Below are 18,402 nucleotides of genomic sequence, written 5' to 3'. Positions count from 1 at the left end.
GGGAGGAAAATATCACTGAGCATTCAGCCTGGAGATAAGGAAAATGTTTTTCACCATGAGGCTGAACTCCTCACTCCTGGGCTCTTCTTCCCAACTGAAATCCCTCCATGATGATGTGCCAAGTGTGGATCTGAGGCTAATTTGGCCCGAGATACCCTCCTGACAGTGAGGGACAGATAAATCCCAGCAAGATTCAATTACTTTGACCTCCAGTGCAGTCCAAAAAGGCCTTGCACAGGCATGGAAGAGGCTGAGGATCTCATTGCCTCACTTCCCCACCCCTTGCCTGGTAAGATCTGCCCCCAAGTCTCCCTGGGCCTTGAGTCCCCCAGCAGCCTCTGGGGTAGCAAAGCTTCAGCCATGTGAGAGCAAGCTGCAGCTGGGGAGCACTAGTGGCAGCTGGACACAGGCAAGTGCCTGGGAGCAGAGGGGATGCACCCAAGGGGGCTGGGGGAAATGGCTGCTGCCATTGCAAGGCTGCTGCCCTTTGGCTTTGAAATGTCATGGCAGCTGGGGGGAACATAAGGATCCTTGTTAGAAAGTCCAACCGATGGCCAGTTTCTAGAGGCGTCCCTCCCGGAGAAGTGCTGGGGCCAATGCTGTCTGACATCTTTAGTGGTGGCCTGGACAATGGGACAGAGTTCACCCTCGACGTGTTTGTGGACGACACATAACTGTGGGGAGCCCTCCATTGAGTCGGGGGCAGGGAGGGGAACTGGATGATGCCCAGAAATATCTCCCACATTGAATTACTCAATCAATCTTCACCTGGAGCTCTCTGTAAAGACAAACTTGGTAGAGGAAGGAGAAAGGGCAGAGAGGTTGAAGAAGAGATGGGAAATAGGTCACTAGAGATAGAGTAGTTTTTCAGAAGAAAATTTCTCCACTGAGAGCACTGGTAGGAAATGTATTTTGATGAACAGCTGCATATAAATATGTTGGCAGAGGGGAAGTAATGCACTGTGCTCATGTGGTCGTCCCAAATACAAAAATAAAAAGAGGAAAACAGTATTAGCACTCAGCCTGACATTCTGCAAATGAAGATTGTTTTGAGTTGTTGCCTAGAATAAATTTTAAGTAGGTTTCAACTCAAGACTAAGACCTACGTTCAGGTCTGGATTCATTTGCCCACACGCAGAGGCTGTTGCTGTCTGAGCTGCCCCGGGGTTACAGATGTACCCATAAGGTGCTTGGAAATGTGACCCAGGGCTCCCTCCTGGAGCATTGGTTGGTCACCAGGAAATCCCCAGGCATCTCGGTTGAGGCATCTTCTGTCTCTCCATTTACTGCAAAGGGAAGCCTAGACAACTCGATTAGAGGTAGACATCTGCGTTGAGGTGTTTGGTGCTGGGTAAGGACAACCTTGTCCCTTTCTGCACCTAAAATAGAGTGACAATTCACGCACCCTGGAGGGAATGTGAAGGGAGTGTGTCTTGCTGATTTAGGGACTCCCTCCAGAAGTGCTGGTAACACAAATATGTTGGCCATGCAGAAAGAGAGCGTTTCCCTGAAGACGGTCACCCTTCTTCTCTGGAACGGTTGAGAGAGCTCAGCCCCTCAGAGTGTGACCGGCTGTGTGAAAGGGCGAGCAGTGGCAAGGCCAGTCCTGGGCAGGGAGTGTTTGAGGGCACTGAACTCCATGTGAGACACAAACATACTCTTTTTAATGTCATAGGCCTGATTACGACAGAACAATTCAGAAAATGTCAAAAAAAAAAAAAAAAAAAAGCAGCAACAACGAAGAAATTAAGGAAACAATTTAAAGGGAAGGCAATGTTCTACTTCTGTGGTGGGTTGATGCTGGTTGGATGCCAGGTGCCCAGCAAGCCACTCTATCACTCCCCCTCCTCAGCTGGACAGGGGGAGAAAAATATGAGAATATGACAAAAGGCTCGTGGGTTGAGATAAGGACGGGGGATCACCATCAATTCCTGTCATGAGCAAAACAGGCTCAACTCGAGGAAATTAATTTCATTTATTGCCAATCAAAAGTCAGAGTAAGATAATGAGACATAAGAACAATCTTAAAAGGCTTTCCCTCCCCACCCCTTCCTTCTTCCCAGGCTCAGCTTCCCTCCCGATTTTCTCCTCCCCTGCGAGCAGTGCAGGGGGACAGGGAATGGGGGTTCTGGTCAGTTCATCACACGTTGTCCCTGCTGCTCCTTCATCCTCGGAGGGGGGCACTCCTCACACGCTTCCCCTGCTCCAGCGTGGGGTCCCTCCCATGGGAGACAGTACTCCACGAACTGGTCGCACAGCTCAGCTAACATTGGTGGTGTCCTCTCCTGGGCACTTTCCAGACCAGCCCAGACCTTTCCTGGCTCTTCCCATCTCCCCTGCCCTCTCCCCAGCCCAGCCCCGCAGAGCAGCCCAGCCTGGGCTGGCCCCATGGCAGTGCCCACCGCAGCCCACAGCCCCAGCCCCTCTGAAGGGAGCAGAGAAGGCTCAGCCTCCCCATCAGCCCCAGGGCTGGAGGCTCACCATGGCATGAGGAAATGGAGGTTAGGGAAACTGCAGGAAGCATGGTCACTGGTCCAGGAGATGCCACAGACTGACCATGCCCCATCATTGCCAGTCCCCCTCCCCAGGCCAGCACAAGAGTCCTGGTCAGGGCACAGAGCAGCGTGCCCCAAGTCGAGGCCTGCAGAAAGAGGTTTCTCTTTCTCGTGGATTCCTCCCTGCAGGCACAGAAATGCTCCCTTGCTCTTTTCCTTGGTGTCCTGGTTTCAGCTGGGATAGAGTTAATTTTCATCTTGGTAGCCGGTATGGGGCTGTGTTTTGGGTTTAGGATGAGAACAATGTCGATGATACACTGATGTTTTGGTTCTTGCTAAGTAGTGCTAAGCTGTCTCTAAATAGGTGCTAAGTGGTGCTCACACTGGTCAGGGACTTTTCAGCTTCCCATGCTCTGCCGGGGGCACAAGAAGCTGGGAGGGGGCACAGCCAGGACAGCTGACCCAGACTGGCCCAAGGGCTATTCCATCCCATATGACGTCATGCTCAGTATATAAGCTGGGGGAAGAAGGAGGAAGGGGGGACATTGGGCATGATGGTGTTTGTCTTCCCAAGTAACCGTTACGCGTGAGGGAGCCCTGCTTTCCTGGGGATGGCTGAACACCTGCCTGCCGATGGGAAGTAGTGAATGAATTCCTTGTTTTGTTTTGTTTGCGTGCACGGTTTTTGCTTTGCCTATTTAACTGTTCTAATTTATTTTACTTCAATTACTAAACTGTTCTTATCTCAACCCACGAGTTTTCTCCCTTTTACCCTTCTGATTCTCTCCCCCATCCCACTGGTGGGGAGTGAGCGAGCGGCTGTGTGGTGCTTAGTTGCTGGCTGGGGTTAAACCACGACACCTGGCCATCCCTTTCCCCTGGCCAACTTGTCTTGGTTCCCACCCCGCGCTCTCCACAGGCCGCTGAGCTGGCAGTGCTGCTCTGAAGAGACCAGGTCCTGCTGTTGTCCACAGCCATGGCTCCAGGGAAGCAGCAGCCCCAACGTGAAGGTGGCAGAAAGGATCTGCCCACTGAGGCAGCAAAGGGCATCCCTGAGGTCCACGAGTGCCTGCTCCTCCATGTGGCAGCCGGGCTCGTGGCTCCTTGACCCCTCCTGTATGCTGGGGCTGCACCCCCAGCTCCAGAGGAGTTGTACGAGATGGGAGCAGAGTCAAAAAAATTTCTGCTGGATTCTTTATTGTGTTTACTTAGACAGGGAGCCTGGCTCCATATCTATGTGAGGTCTTTTGTGTCAGAAAACACTGGCAGGGAGGTAATAATAATATTATTTCAGTGGAAGTAATATATGACGTAAAATAAACAAAACCAAGAAATATATGATCAAAAGAGCACGCGAGCTTTTCCTGAGGGTGATGGCCACCTTACTGATGCTGCAGTAGTCCGTGTTCAAACAGTTTCCTCTGGGCCTCTTTGATGTCTGTGTTCTTCATGCTGTAGATGAGGGGGTTCACTGCCGGAGGCACCACCTAGTACAGAACTGTCACCACCAGATCCAGGGATGGGGAGGAGATGGAAGGAGGTTTCAGGTGGGCAAGCATGGCAGTGCTGACAAACAGGGAGACTATGGCCAGGTGAGGGAGGCACGTGGAAAAGGCTTTGTGGCGTCCCTGCTGTGAGGGGATCCTCAGCACGGCCCTGAAGATCTGCACATAGGACAGCACAATGAAAACAAAACAAACAAAAAAGAAGAAGGTGCTAAATATGACAAGCCCAACTTCCCTGAGGTAGGCATCGGAGCAAGAAAGCTTGAGGATGTGGGGGATTTCAGAGAAGAACTGGTCCACAGCATTGCCTTGGCAGAGGGGGAGGGAAAATGTATTGGCAGTGTGCAGGACAGCATAGAGGAACCCAGTGCCCCAGGCAGCTGCTGCCATGTGGACACAAGCTCTGCTGCCCAGGAGGGTCCCATAGTGCAGGGGTTTCCAGATGGCAATGTAGCGGTCGTAGGCCGTGTTGGTGAGAAGGCAATACTCTGCACCAAACAAGAAGGATACAAAGAAGACCTGGGCAGCACATCCTGCGTAGGAGATGGCCCTGGTGTCCCAGAGGGAATTGGCCATGGATTTGGGGACAGTGGTGGAGATGCAGCCCAGGTCAAGAACAGAAATGTTGAGAAGGAAGAAGTACATGGGGGTGTCGAGGCAGTGGTTGCAGGCTACGGTGGTGATGATGAGGCCGTTGCCCAGGAGGGCAGCCAGGTAGATGGCCAGGAAGAGCCAGAAGTGCAAGAGCTGCAGCTCCCGCCTGTCTGTGAATGCCAGGAGGAGGAACTTGTTCATGGAGCTGCCATTGGTCATCTGCTGCTTCTGGGCATGGAAACTGCCAAAGGAGATAAACCAGAAAAATTCAGAGAAGCTTCTCTGAGCAAAATTTAATTCCTTCATTGTGAAATACCTAAGGGAGCTTTTCTTTCCTGGGGGACCATTTTGCAGTTCCGAGGCTTCAGCTCTTCTTTGTGCTGGCTGAGTGTGCTGTGCAGAGCTGTGCCCTCTCCCCAGGGGCTCCTTGAGGGTCAGCCCTGCTTTACAGCAATGACCCATGGAGGCAGCAACAGCCCAGTGTGTTTGGAGGGAGGGTTCCTGGGGAGGAGTTCCCTGTGCTGCACTAGAGCGGAGGGTGAAAGCTCCGAAGGACACTTTTCGCACAGAGGAAGGTGGGAGTTGAGGTGCAGCAAATGTGTCTTGGTACACTGTGTTTTAGTATTCAGACACCCCCATCCCACTTGGGAAATATTCTGGAAAGCATAAAATTCCCTCGTTGCCCTCTTGCTCCAGTGTAAACCTGCGTCAGTGCTCCCATCCAGGAGGGCTGCTCTGTCCATCAGCCTGGTGCCCAGCTGCTCTGTGCTTGCACCGCTCCCAGCTGGAGGACAACTGCACCCAGAGGTTGCTCTGAAAAAGCCACTGGACTGTCCTTGGAGCAGAGGGGTCCTGTTCCAGGTGCAGATTTCAAAACACCTCTCCTTTCCAGCACAGCTCTGCAGAGTAGGATGGAGAGCACAGGACAAGGATGCTGCTTTGTTTGAGTAGATCAAGTGCTCTCAGACATCACCAAGGTCCTACAGGAGAGCTGTGCCCTTCTGGAGTGATGGTCACAGCCCTGCAGGACTCCCTGTCCAGCATGATCAGGTGTCTGAAGGTGATGTCTGCTAAGGGAAGCACTGTCTCATTGACCAACCACTCACTGCAGCCAAGAAAATGAAGAGAGGGCTTGGGCACCTTGGTCCCATGGAAACACCTCCAGGGCAGCGTCCCCCAGGTCAGTGCCACAGCAGGCACTCAGCACCACCACCCCTCGCCCCACACCACCACTGTTACTGCCAGGGAGCCCAAGAGCAGGAAGAAGAGCAGCACAAGCAGGTGGAGAAACAAAGGAAAACTCTGTGACTCTCCTCCTGAGGGAAGCAAGGAGAGGAGAGGCAGCCGGGCACTCAGGAAAGCCTTCTCCTCACCCAGCAGGGCACAGCACCTCCCGGTTAGCAAAAGCCCAGGGCAGTCGCTCTCAGCCCCTTTGCCCTGCAGAGGGAAGCGGCCCCGTGTCAGGGGAGATGCCCCTCTGCTGTGCCAGAGCTCTGGCTGCAGAGGAGGCACCTCCTGCCCTGGACCACACAGCCTTGAGGGCAGAGGCTGGGCTGGGTGGGAGACGAGAGCAGGGGTCTTGCTCAGAGGAAGGTGTCTGCATTGGAGGGGCTGACAGGGAGCTTTCCAAAGTCTCCCTCCCATGACATTGCGGGTTGGAGTTTCCTACAACAGTCTGCCCATGTGTTTGCAGCCTGGAGCTATCCCTGCTGGGAACTGTTTTCTCCCTCCAAGTTTTCCCTGTCAGGGATCACAGACCCCATCACCAACTCCCGTCTGCTCAGCTCTCACCTGAAGAAACCTCCCTGTTCCAGGCACTCTCTAGAGGTACTCCCTGTTTGCAGGCAGTGAGGAACAGGTCAGACAAACCCTGATGAGGACAACAAAGGTGATGCTGGTGCTCTCTGGAGGTAGAGGCGGGGATGGAAGCAGTTGACTTGCCTCCCACCAGACCTACTGATCTCTCAGTGTAGCAGCTCAGGACTCTCAGTCTGCCTCTCCAAACATAGCAGCGCCTTTTCCCTTTTTCCTGAAACAGCAGGAAACTGAAAGCACAGCCTCAGGAAAGCTCTTTACCTTTAAGGGATCCCCTGCCTTGCTCTTCCTCTGGAAAAGTCCCCTCTGAAATGCCCTGGGCAGCTGTGGATGCACACCCTGCCTTCACCCCTTCACCCTTGTCTACCATGAGCCCGTGGGCTGGGAGGCCTCCTGACAGACCCTGTAGGCTATGAACGCTTTAGGAGACCCTTCCAGGAACTGCAGCTTCATTGCCCTGCACCAAGAGACTTACCGTGACAAGGGCTGGAAAGATTTCTTCCCTTGCAGCTCTCCTCTCTCCTCCCACTCCAGGCTGCCTTTAATCTCTCTCTGCCCTACTCCTTTGCCCAGAGCCCTGCAGCGCTTGGCAGAGGAGTTGCTCCTTGGCAGAGCTGTCTCTCTGCACTGCTGCCTGCTACCCATGAGCTCCCTCCATCCCAGGAGCCCATCTCAGCCCAGGAGGAGGGGACCTGCCCAAGACGTCACTTTCTCTGCCCCCCACCCCACTCTGTGCTCCCTCCAGGTGTCCCTGGGGCTCTCCAGGAACCTCCTTGGGAAGAGACTGAAGGAATCACCGATGCTGCCTATCTCACCTCCGCAGAGACGTTTCTTTGCAGCAGTGGCCATTCTCCTCTCAGAGACACAGTTAGGTCTGAGAATCCCCCTTCCTTGGCCCATCATGAGACAGGACACCTGGGCACTGGCAGGGAGGCATCTCCTTTACCCATGCTGAGAGAAGGCAATCAGCTGAGTCAATGGAGGCATCTCCTCCTGGAGTTGTAGTCTTGAGGCTGGAAGGGACCTCAGCTCCCTCCCATGCCTGCCACAAACCCCCAGGAGGTGAGATTCCTCTTGCTTCAGTCATGGTGTCTGCTAAAAATCGGCACCTGCACTCCTTTTCTGTGGTCCCATGGTCACTGATGGAGATGGAGACCAGGAGTTCACACACAAATACCTGGTGACATCTGAGGTACCAGATGTTGTCCACGATAATGGAGCAGTACTGAGAGACTGGGAAACATCTGGGGGCATCATCCTGCAGCCTGGTGAGGATGCCAGCTGAAATGATGGCAGATGCCCACATTTAGGACATCACCCCCTGTCCCTACTCACGCTGTTCAGGGCCACCTGGAGAGGTGTCCAGCTGACCAAATGGAGGTCTGTGCCCGAGGGAGAGGGAAGTCTTTCTCTTTCTCCCCTCCTTTACCTGTATTGACTAGCTGACCGTTGCCTGTAACAAGAGTTGTCTCACACAGCCCCACGGAGCCTAACCTAATTCAGGGCAGCTGCTCGTTGAATGGCCAAACACAGGCCTGTAGGGCTCTGTGAGACGCCAAGGCTCTCCACCAAAACTGCATGTGGCTGGCAGGGACAGCAGAGGACCTACAGGAAAGCCGTGTCCCCTCAGAGCGGGTGCGTGACAGACACCCCAGGCGCCATCTCAGATTCCTTCAGTGCTTGCGTGCAAGTGACTGATTGCCACCCCTGCAGTGAGGCCAGCCCTGTCTCATCTCTATCCAGCAGATGCAAGGCACTGCATGATAAGAAGCACATTGCACTGGGCTCTCCACTTGTGGGCCTATGTTCTCAGCTTCTTCTAGTTCTCCTCTGCCCTATCCTTTACTCACCCTCTGGACGATACAGTCTTCAAAGAGCCCAGTGAATTTAGAGTGTGGCGAGGATGTCCACACCCAAGGACGCTTTCAGCAGCACCTTGTCCTTCCAGGAGATCAGTGCCTCTCTCCACCAAAGGCCCTCCAGGGCTGCAGAGACACCACAGAGAGCCATGCCCTCTCCTGCCAGGGCTGCCCAGCCCAGCCCTGTTTCTCTCGGACCTTGGGGACTGCAGGCATTGCTCTCTTTTGGGGCACCTCAAGTCTTTCTTACAATGTCATCTGCCATCTGCTCCAGCGCGTCTCTGTCATGCAGCAAAGCTTTTGCGCACGTGGGCTCTTGGGTGCTTGGTGTCCCTGTTCACCATGACAAGGCTGAGATTGGCCTGGAGCCACGGCTCAAGGGCTGCAGCCCAGATGTGCAACACTGTCCTCTGACTGGGAACAGCCAGGAGGAGCTCGAGCCCCGAGGTCTGTCACAAGCTGTGACTTCTGAGGCACAGTGGGACACCTCCCACAGCTGGCGTGCTGCAATGGATGGGTAAAGGTTCTTCACGAGGCACAGGCTGGGAGCATCAGAAGAGGAATACTTTCTGTGTGAAGGAGTTGCTTGGATGTATGGAGCTCCTTGCTGGGAATTCAACAGGTTGGGTGAGCCCTTGTGGGTGAGGATTGGAGGAGAGGCCAGTTAGGGCGACATCGTGATGGGAGATAAAGAACTGGTGATCAAGGGGAGGAGGTGGACATGCTCTTACTTAAGCAACTCCAGGAGGTCTCCAGGTCAGTGACATGGGGCTCTTTCTGGGGACTTTAATGACCCTGACATTCATTGGAGGGGGAACACAGCACTGTGAAAACAGACCAATAGGTTTCTGGAGAGTGTTGGAGCAATTTCTTTGCAAAGCCCCCAGCTGGACCAACAGAGATGATGCTCACCTGCATCAGGTCCTTGCAAACCATGAAGAGTGGTCAGGGACCTGAAAACCAGGTTTTGACTGTAGTGACCATGAAATAGGGGGTCCCAGCTCTTGACCAGCCTGAGGAGGGAGAGGAGCAGAGTGCAGGTGTCAGACCTGAGAGGGGAAGACTTTGGCCTGTTCAGGGGGCTTTTAGTGGGGATCCTGTGGGCAGCAGTGAAGGGCAGCACAACTCAGTACAGCTGGTCTTTAACGAGAGAATCACCCACAAAGAGCAGCAGTGAGTCCATAGCTGACAAGACCAGCTTGGGTGAAGAGGGAACTCATGAGGAAGCTCCATAGGTAATGGAATCAGAGAGGAGGAGGGTGCAGAGACTCACTTCAGATGGAGAAATTTAGAAATAAGTGTCTGTCTTTTTTTTTTTATTTTAAGAACAATTTTGGAAACCAGGGTGGGTTGAGTTACAGGAGCACAGATGCCTTGTGTCACCCTCCATCTGCAGTTTCCATTGGAGGGCCCAGGTCTCTCACAGTCCCTTGTGGTCACTCCCAGTCCCAGGTGAGTGTATCAGGCACACCAGGACCTCCTGAAGTGGCACTGGAGGCTTGTGGTCAGGAACTGAGCTCGGCCTGCAAAGATGAGAACATTTTCTCAACAATTATGTAGTACAGGAACATTTTCATCAGCTGAAATGTTTGAATACTTTTCAGAGAGAGAGAATGTTTTCCTGTGCTGCCATCATGAAACTCTCCAGGATGTGTACTGCTCTCGGGAGAAGAAACCTTGATCTTCCCAGCACTTGCTTGACCACTGCTCTCTCCGGTATGGAGTGTACAGAATCTCACTAATCTTCTAGGTACTCCCACATGTCCTGATTCAACTGACCATTTCTCAAGTCATCTTCTCCAGCAGACTGTCTGCACAGATGCCTTTTTGAGTGTCCCGCTGGTTTTCCTCCTCCCATTACTCTCCATTCCCTCAGACCCCCCCCAAGTACCCAGGTGCTGCTTGTAGTTTCAGGCAGTTGAAAGCTTGCTGCTCCTGTCTCCTGACTGTCTCTGTAGCCAACTCCTTCATTGCCTTTCTCTCTGCCCTTTCCTACTAATCTCACTGAAGATTTTCCCCTCAAAAGTACAAGTGGGATTTAGTGGAGGCAACCTGGACTTCATAGACAGCTGACGAATGTTTTTTATTCTTTACTGAACTACTCTTGTTTTTTCTTTCTTTTTGATTTTGTTCTTGTTAACTAAGAGAAATGCTGTGTGTCTGTGCAGCCACTTCTTCAAGGAAAGCAGAAGGAAATGGAGGCTGAGACATTCAGCTCCAGCCTGACTGGGAAAAGCTTCGATTTTAATGTGAGTGATGTGAGTTTCAGGTGACTGGTGAGAGAAATGGCAGGTTGGGGTGGGGTGGGTGGGATGAAGAGTGTCTCTAGAGTGCCTTACAGAAAGGGTCTTGCTTTTCCCGCATGTTCATACTTCATCATGAGACCGTCGGAATCAATTTGACTTGGAGATTGTCTATATTGTTTATTCTGTAAGTAGGAAAATAATGAAAATGCACAAATCTTTTAAAAATGTTATTTCTTTTTGACATCTTCTCATTTAGACTATACTCCTGAACTCTCCCTAATGAACCACACAAGAAGGGAGGCATTAAAGAAAACTGCAGAGGGCCATGGCATGTTAGGGTATCTGCATTTCCATGAGCCCTCTGCTGCCAAGTTCCTGAACTGCAGCTACCGAAAGGAGATTGAACAAGCCGCTGAAGAAGCCTTTAAAATGTAATTAAAATCTCCAGGACTCTGAGGGTGTCAGTGGGCGCCCTGAGGGCCATCACAGCTGAAGCCATGAAGGGAAGCAGGGGTGGAGGTACCCCTCCCTGGGGGCTGCCTTAAACTGGCAAGAGGTCAGCACTGGTTCCAGGTGACCAAGGCAATGTGCAGGTGGCTTTGCTGCCACGTCAGCCCTTGATGGGTTTCATCCAGAAGGATGGGCAAGCTCTGATCCCTGGCACGTGGGAAGGGAGATCCTTTTCCTCTTGTGTTGCTCAGGGCTCTTCATGGAGCAGTGTGATGTGGAGGTGTGCGATGACGAGTTCAGGACAACCCTAGGACTGCCTGGACTCTGTGGGGGGATGAGGAGGCACCAAGGCCATGGGGCTGTAAGGAAATGGTGTCCCCTCGTGGCTCTTGGTGGCAGTGACAATATTGATAGCTGAGAGGAGAGAGACCTTGGTTGTGCTGGGCAAGCCCCAGCCCCACCAAAGCCCTCAGTCGTCCCCACCACCATGGGCTCTCCCATGCTGTCCCATGCCTGCAGCAGTTCTCCTGCAGACTTTGGTCACGCCCCCAGATTCCCCACCTCACTGTGTACCTAGGCTTTACAAATGTCTTTTTGTGCTCCCTGCCTTTTGCTTCTAACACAAAGCTGTGGTTTTCTGGGGATTTGCCAAAGCTGTGAATCCCCAAGCAACACATCCAGCTGCTTTCAAAGCTAATGCTCCTCAGTCACCTATGATATCCCAGCACCGTACTTACTTATCATCAAATCATAGAAAGAATCATGGAATCACAGAATGGTTTGGGTTGGAAGGGACCTCTAAAGGTCATCTAGTCCACCCCCCCCTGCAGTGAGCAGGGCCATCTTCAATTAGATCAGGTTGCTCAGAGCCCCGTCCAACCTGACCTTGAATGGTTCCAGGGATGGGGCATCTACCACCTCTCTGGGCAACCTGTGCCAGTGTTTCACCACTCTCATCGTAAAGAATTTCTTCCTTCTATCTAGTCTGAATCTCCCCTCTTTTAGTTTAAAACCATTACCCCTTGCCCTATCGCTACAGGCCCTGCTAAAAAGTCTGTCCCCATCTTGCTTCTAAGCCCCCTTTAATTACCGAGAGGCAGCAAGAAGGCCTTCCCAGAGCCTTCTCTTCTCCAGGCTGAACAACCCCAACTCTCTCAGCCTTTCCTCACAGCAGAGGTGTTCCATCCCTCTGATCATTTTTGTGGCCCACCCTAGACCAGCTCCAACAGGTCCATATCTTTCCTGTATGGAGCGCTCTGGAGAAAAATTAGAAAAAGTATGTTTTTTTTCACTAATTTTCCAGGAGAAAACATTGCTTGGGGGGTATTATGAATGTGCATAAATACCTGAAGGGAAGGAATGAAGACAAGGGAGCCAAACTCTTCTCAGTAGTTCCCACTGACAAGACAAGAGGTGGTGGACACAGATAAAAACACATGACATTCCCTCTGAACCCAAGAAAACACTTTTTCCACTGTGAGGGTGGTCAAACACTGGAACAGGTTGCCCAGAGACGCTGAGGAGCCTCCATCCATGGAGGTATTCCAGACCCTCCTAGACAAGGTCCTCAGCAACCTACTCTAGCTGACCGTGTCTCAGCTGGGGAGTTGCACTTGAACTCCAGAGGTGCCTTTCAATCTCAACATCTGTCATTCTGTGAGTGTGCAAGAGAAAAGTAAGATGGAAAGAAATGAACGACACATAGCCCTGACAGCAAACACAGTGGGATCCTGTGGAGAGGACCCACGCTGGAGCAGGGGAGACGTGTGAGGAGGAAGGAGTGGCAGAGATGTTCTGTGCTGACCGTAAGACCCACTCACCATCCCCCCAGCTCCTCTTGGGGTTGGGGTGGGTAGAAGAATTGGGAGCAATGGAGTAATTTGAGCCTGGGAAGAAGGACTGGGGTGGGGAAATGGCCTTGAATATTTTTGCTATGCTTTCTCTCTGTCCAAATCTCTTTTAATTGGCAATAAATTCAATTGATCTTCCCCAAGTCAGCTCTTCTTTGCCCATGACAGTAATGAGTAAGTGATCTCCCTGTCTTTATCTTGACGCATGAGCTAGTCCACCTTATCTTCTGCCTTTGTCGTTTTGAGCTGGGGGTGTGAGTGAGCAGCTGGGTGGGTGTCTGGCTGCTGGCCAAGGCTAACCCACCACAGGACCAGCACAGCAGGACTGCTGTGTCCAGCCTGGGGCTCAGCAGCACAAGGAAGATCCTGACAGACGGAAGCAAGTCCTCCAGAGGACGGAAGGATGGCTGGGGCCTGGATCACATAATGGAGAAGGAGAGGCTGAGAGAGCTGGGTTTATCAGAAATCCCTCAGAGCCAAACACCAGAGCATGGACCCAGGCCAGCTGGGGAGATCTCAGTCAATGGAGATTTTCAGAATTGGTTGAGACAAGCACCTGATTGAGCTGGAGGTGTCTGAGAAGAGGCTTGGCTGAGAGTCCACCTGTGGCAAGAGCTGTGGGACTTGTTGTGTAATGAGAGTCAGGAGGTAACTCTTTTCCTTTTGATTAATAATGGCAGTGGAGTTGGGTATGACTGAGCCCCATAGGAGGATGGGGGTGACCATGCAGCAAAGGTCCCTCCTCAGGGCTGGGGTGTATGGCCAGAGATGGAAATGGCCAGTGGGTGGGACTGGTCTGGGACAATTTCCTGGGGCAGCTTCCCCAGGGTGTCCTGGAAACATGGCAGAGACCAGGCCCCTCTCTTCTGCACCTTTGATGCCTTGCTTCCTTCACCATGACACCTGGCTCTGCACTGGGAGTGCTGGCTGCCCCTACCCTGCACACTCACACACCTTAGCTCTACACTGGTGTTTTTCTCTCTCAGGCTCTTTCCAGCCCAGCCCAGACCCTCCCCACCTCTCCCCACCTCCCCTGCCCTCTCCCCAGCCCAGCCCAGCCCAGCAGAGCAGCCCAGCCTGGGCTGGCTCCATGGCACTGCCCAGCGCAGGCTGCTGCAGAGCTCTGGGCACTCACCCCACAGCCCCAGCCCCTCTGAAGGCCACAGCAGCTGCTGGGGGGGCAGACAGCGGGGTTCAGGCTCCCCATCAGCCCCACGGCTGGTGCTGGCCACAAGGGCATGAGGAAACAGAGGCTAGGCACTCTCTGGCTCTCCTGAATTCATCTTGTATCTGATTCCCAAGCCTGACTGAATTTGCCCCCTCCTCTGCTCCCACCAGCCCCACTCCCCAGGACAGCACCAGTGTCCTGGCCCTGGGGGTTCTCAGGCAGCTCCTGCAGCTCTCCACTCTTCCTTCCCTGTGCCTGCTGAGTCCCCTCTTATTCCCATGGCACTGCAGAGTCCACGTTCGTGGATATGTCAGTTTAGTGCTTTACTTTTGAACAGACTTCACCTTTGAGGGTGTTCCATCTTCTGCGTTTCCAGTCATTGCAATCCCACATCAGTTATGTGGTGAGTCCCCATCCTCTTCTGACCCCTCCAAATTCATTTCCAGAGAGCCTGGTACATGCCATCAGTCCTGTCATACGTGAAGCAAACTGAGGAAACAATGGGGAGCTCATGGACCATCTCCCCTGCCATTGGACACCAAGAAGAGCTACTTTAAATCAGAACACTTGGTCCAGTGGAACCCAGTGTTACCATGCGCTTAACCCCAAAACCACTGAGAACAAAAGCAGAACAGAAACTTTAAAAGACCAATTCCTTGGACATTTTCTTGGAAGGAACTTTGGAAGAAGAGCCCAGCCTTCAGGCACTGCACCCAGGAGGTGCCCTTTTATTGAAGAGCTACAATTTGATGGGCCACATCTGACACAGTGTTGTGCAAGGGTCAGACACAACAGGATCAAACTTCCACAGGAGTATAAAACCAGAAAACTATCCCTAAGTAGAATTATCACAGGAGGAAAAAAGGAAGCTTGTGGCCTAAGATAAACTCGGGGAGACATGCGGAGGAAGGGAGGCAGGTTATTGTCAGTGAAACAGCACCCATTGGATCAGTTTCCATAAGGCATCCTTGAGCTCCTTGTTCCTCATGCTGTAGATGAGGGGATTCACTGCTGGAGGCACCACTGAGTACAGAACTGCCACCACCAGATCCAGGGATGGGGAGGAGATGGAGTGGGGCTTCAGGTAGGCAAGCATGGCAGTGCTGATAAACAGGGAGACCACGGTCAGGTGACGGAGGCACGTGGAAAAGGCTTTGTGTCGTCCCTGCTCAGAGGGGATCCTCAGCACAGCCCTGAAGATCTGCACATAGGACAGCACAATGAAAACAAAACAGCCAAATTCCACAAAGACACTGACCACAATAAGCCCAAGTTCCTTGAGGTAGGAGTGTGAGCAGGAGAGCTTGAGGATGTGGGGGATTTCACAGAAGAACTGCTCCACAGCATTGCCTTGGCAGAGGGGGAGGGAAAATGTATTGGCCGTGTGCAGGAGAGAATTGAGAAACCCAGTGCCCCAGGCAGCTGCTGCCATGTGGACACAAGCTCTGCTGCCCAGCAGGGTCCTGTAGTGCAGGGGTTTACAGATGGCAATGTAGCGGTCATAGGCCATGACAGTGAGAAGATACAACTCAGCTGCAATAAAAAAGAGAAACAGAAAGACTTGTGCAGTGCAACCATAGTACGGAATGATCCTGGAGTCCCAGAGGGAATTGGCCATGGCTTTGGGGACAGTGGTGGAGATGCAGCCTAGGTCAAGGAGGGAGAGGTTGAGGAGGAAGAAGTACATGGGGGTGTGGAGGCGGTGATCGCAGGCTATGGCGGTGATGATGAGGCCGTTGCCCAGGAGGGCAGCCAGGTAGATGGCCAGGAAGAGCCAGAAGTGCAAGAGCTGCAGCTCCCGTGTGCCTGTGAATGCCAGGAGGAGGAACTGGGTGATGGAGCTGTCATTGGACATTTTGTCCCTCTGCGCATGGGGATCTGTTCAAGGAGGTAAAGGAAGGGAGAAGTTAGGGCTGACTGCTTCGAGAAAATTCTACCCAAGTTATCATAGAACCCCCCCAAACTGCCTTTCACTTTTCAGGAAGAGCTTTGGTGAGCTCTGGTTGGTGCTGGCTGAGGGTGCCCCAGGGAGCAGGAGGCTCTGCTGGGGGCTCTGCAGGACTCAGTCCTGCCCTACAGCAATAGGTAAAAAGGAACTCAGGGTGATCTCAGATTAAATCCACTCGTGATATCAAAGAGCTTTTCAGCATTGTCACTCCCAATTCACCTGACTGCAGAGCAGAGCTGTGGGGAGTTTGGGTTGTGCCTTCTGCTCTAGTTGCCCCAGCACAGCGGAGGAGTGGTTTGAATGCAGCAATGCCTGGCATTTCTGCTGCACTGCAAGGGAAACCTTGTGGGTGCTGAGATTGGGCACAGGGACTGTCCCTTAGTGCAGAGTGAGGACAGCTGCTCTGTCCATCAGCCCTGCTCTCAGCTGCCCGGTGCTGGCAGCTCTTCCACCTGGAGGACTATCGCACTCGGGTGTTCCCCTCAAAAGAAAGAGGCCACTGCTGGGAGCAGGGCTATCCAGTTTCCAAGTGCAGATCTCCAAACCCCTCACCCCATCTCATCGTACCTGAGGAGGATCTCAGCTCTGTCCTCCCAAACAGGGACTCAGAGGGCTGATTACAGTTGCCTGTATGCAGCCACCCACCAGCATCTCAATGGCCTTAGGACCGAGGTGTCTTCTCCAGGGGGCTCCTGCAAAACACAGAGATGCCCTGGGAGAGCTGTGCCCCACGGGAGGGCAGCCTGCAGCCCAGCAGGACCTCCCAAGGACAGAGTCAACTGTCCTGAATTTGTTATGTCCTGAAGGGAGGGTGAGATCGCTGCCAGCCACACACACTGCAGTACCCAGAGCCCCACAGGTGAACAGGGTGCGAGCTGGATGCTTTTTCCCCAAGGCCATATGTGCATGACAGCACACGCAGCGTTGGTGTCTAAGCTGCACTTGAATCCTCACCCCCCCACACCAGTGAGTGTAACAGTGAGAACAGGGGCGTTAGGGAGAAGAGGAGAACATGCCAAAGGAGCCCTGCCAAGGGAGGTAGGAGAGGGACACTCTGTCACACACTTGAGTTTTTCTCCTCTTTGATGGTCAGGCTGCTGGGTAGGGCAACTCATGGCCAAGTCTGCATGCCATTAAGGGCAGAGGCTCTGCTGTGTGAGTGAGGAGACCAGGGGGTTGCTCCAGGGAAAGCACCTGTGCTGACGCGGAAGTCACGGACACAGCACACGATCAATATGATCAAGCAAAATGTCGGTTTATTACATACACAGCTTAGTTAATATAGTTTCTTGCCTTCCTGATCATGCATAAACTTATCACTAATTGGTTAACTATGTTTGGCAATATGCTGTTCATGCGCTACTAGCAATATTCTGATTCGTTCATAATAGTTCACACACACCGCCCGCTTCTCCCATATCTTGTTTTCAACATTGCAAGCCAATAGTTTCTTCCTCTTAATCTGCTTGTTTCATGTCTTCCAAACCGCAGTCGACCTTCGCAGCATCCTTGAATTCCTTTTGCGTTAAATGCAGATTAAGTCCACATAGTCTGAGTCTGGGTTGCTCACTACATGTCCATGGCTTTTCAGATATCCCACAAATCCCCCTTTTTGTTTTTGAGCAATCCAGACTCCATTCATCATACGCTCCACGGCTTTCATGAAATATTTAAAAACACATCTTAATATAAGTATAGTTAATAATAATCCCAAGAATAATATAAACCCATGGATAATTAGATCTTTTCCCCAACCTGAAATGCCTAACCCAGCTAACCATGAATTAAAACCTAAAGAGCTAGTCTTTCTGCAATTGTTTTATCTGCTGTCCAGAAATCTAAATCTGACTTACAATCCTTTGAATATTTTTCAATACTTATTCAAGATCTGTGGGTTTGTTTTTTAATATTCAAAATCATTGACGTCGTTAGCTATATCTCTGCATGCATGCCTGATGGTGGAGGAGTTACAAACATACTCCCACTCTTTACCGCCAATCGGAGTCCCCACTAAACATGTCATAAATGGGTTGCCTGCATTTGCTGCCGCTAAACAGATTGAATCTTGCCCTGTTTTATTAGCTAGAGTTACCCAAACATTTGTACGTGGTTGTACTGAAATCCATGAGTGACCACTACCAATGATGGAGAGGAATGACGTGAGAAAACCTATCATGGTAACTCCTGTTGTGGTCCCGACTCTTCTCTCCATGGTTTCACCTAGCGGCTAGGCACCCACCTCGGAACTTCGTCTGTCAAAACACAAACATATCCTCGACCTGTCATCTTAATTTCTGCAGGACCCTTCCATTCTCCAGTTTTTAAGTCACGACATCGTACTTTTACCGATACTGAATTGATCTTCTGTATTCCCGATTGAAATGACATATGGTGTATAACAATTGGAGGAGATTCACGGTCCCCTGTTAACCATAAATAATTTAAAACGTAAATCGCTTTTGCAAGACGTTC

At 52.0% G+C, this 18,402-nt stretch overlaps 2 protein-coding genes across 2 annotated transcripts; both read right to left on the bottom strand.

Annotated features, from left to right (window-relative positions):
* Positions 1 to 3,982: 3,982 nt before the first annotated feature.
* LOC309603677 (olfactory receptor 14J1-like) lies at positions 3,983 to 4,813 on the bottom strand (the record flags this gene model as incomplete). Its single annotated transcript, XM_082338615.1, has 1 exon — positions 3,983 to 4,813. The coding sequence occupies one exon, from the start codon at positions 4,811 to 4,813 to the stop codon at positions 3,983 to 3,985; it is 831 nt and encodes a 276-aa protein (XP_082194741.1).
* A 10,094-nt stretch (positions 4,814 to 14,907) lies between these two features.
* LOC309603679 (olfactory receptor 14A16-like) lies at positions 14,908 to 15,837 on the bottom strand (the record flags this gene model as incomplete). The annotated part of the gene is made up of 1 exon (XM_082338616.1): positions 14,908 to 15,837. One exon carries the CDS (start codon positions 15,835 to 15,837, stop codon positions 14,908 to 14,910), a length of 930 nt encoding a protein of 309 aa, XP_082194742.1.
* Positions 15,838 to 18,402: the final 2,565 nt, after the last annotated feature.

Source organism: Platalea leucorodia (genome assembly GCF_965183815.1).
Source record: "Platalea leucorodia genome assembly, contig: HAP1_HAP1_SCAFFOLD_164, whole genome shotgun sequence".
In the NCBI taxonomy this organism is placed as follows: domain Eukaryota; kingdom Metazoa; phylum Chordata; class Aves; order Pelecaniformes; family Threskiornithidae; genus Platalea; species Platalea leucorodia.
Note: the sequence above shows the minus strand (reverse complement) of the source record. Positions and strands in the feature narration are given on the sequence as shown.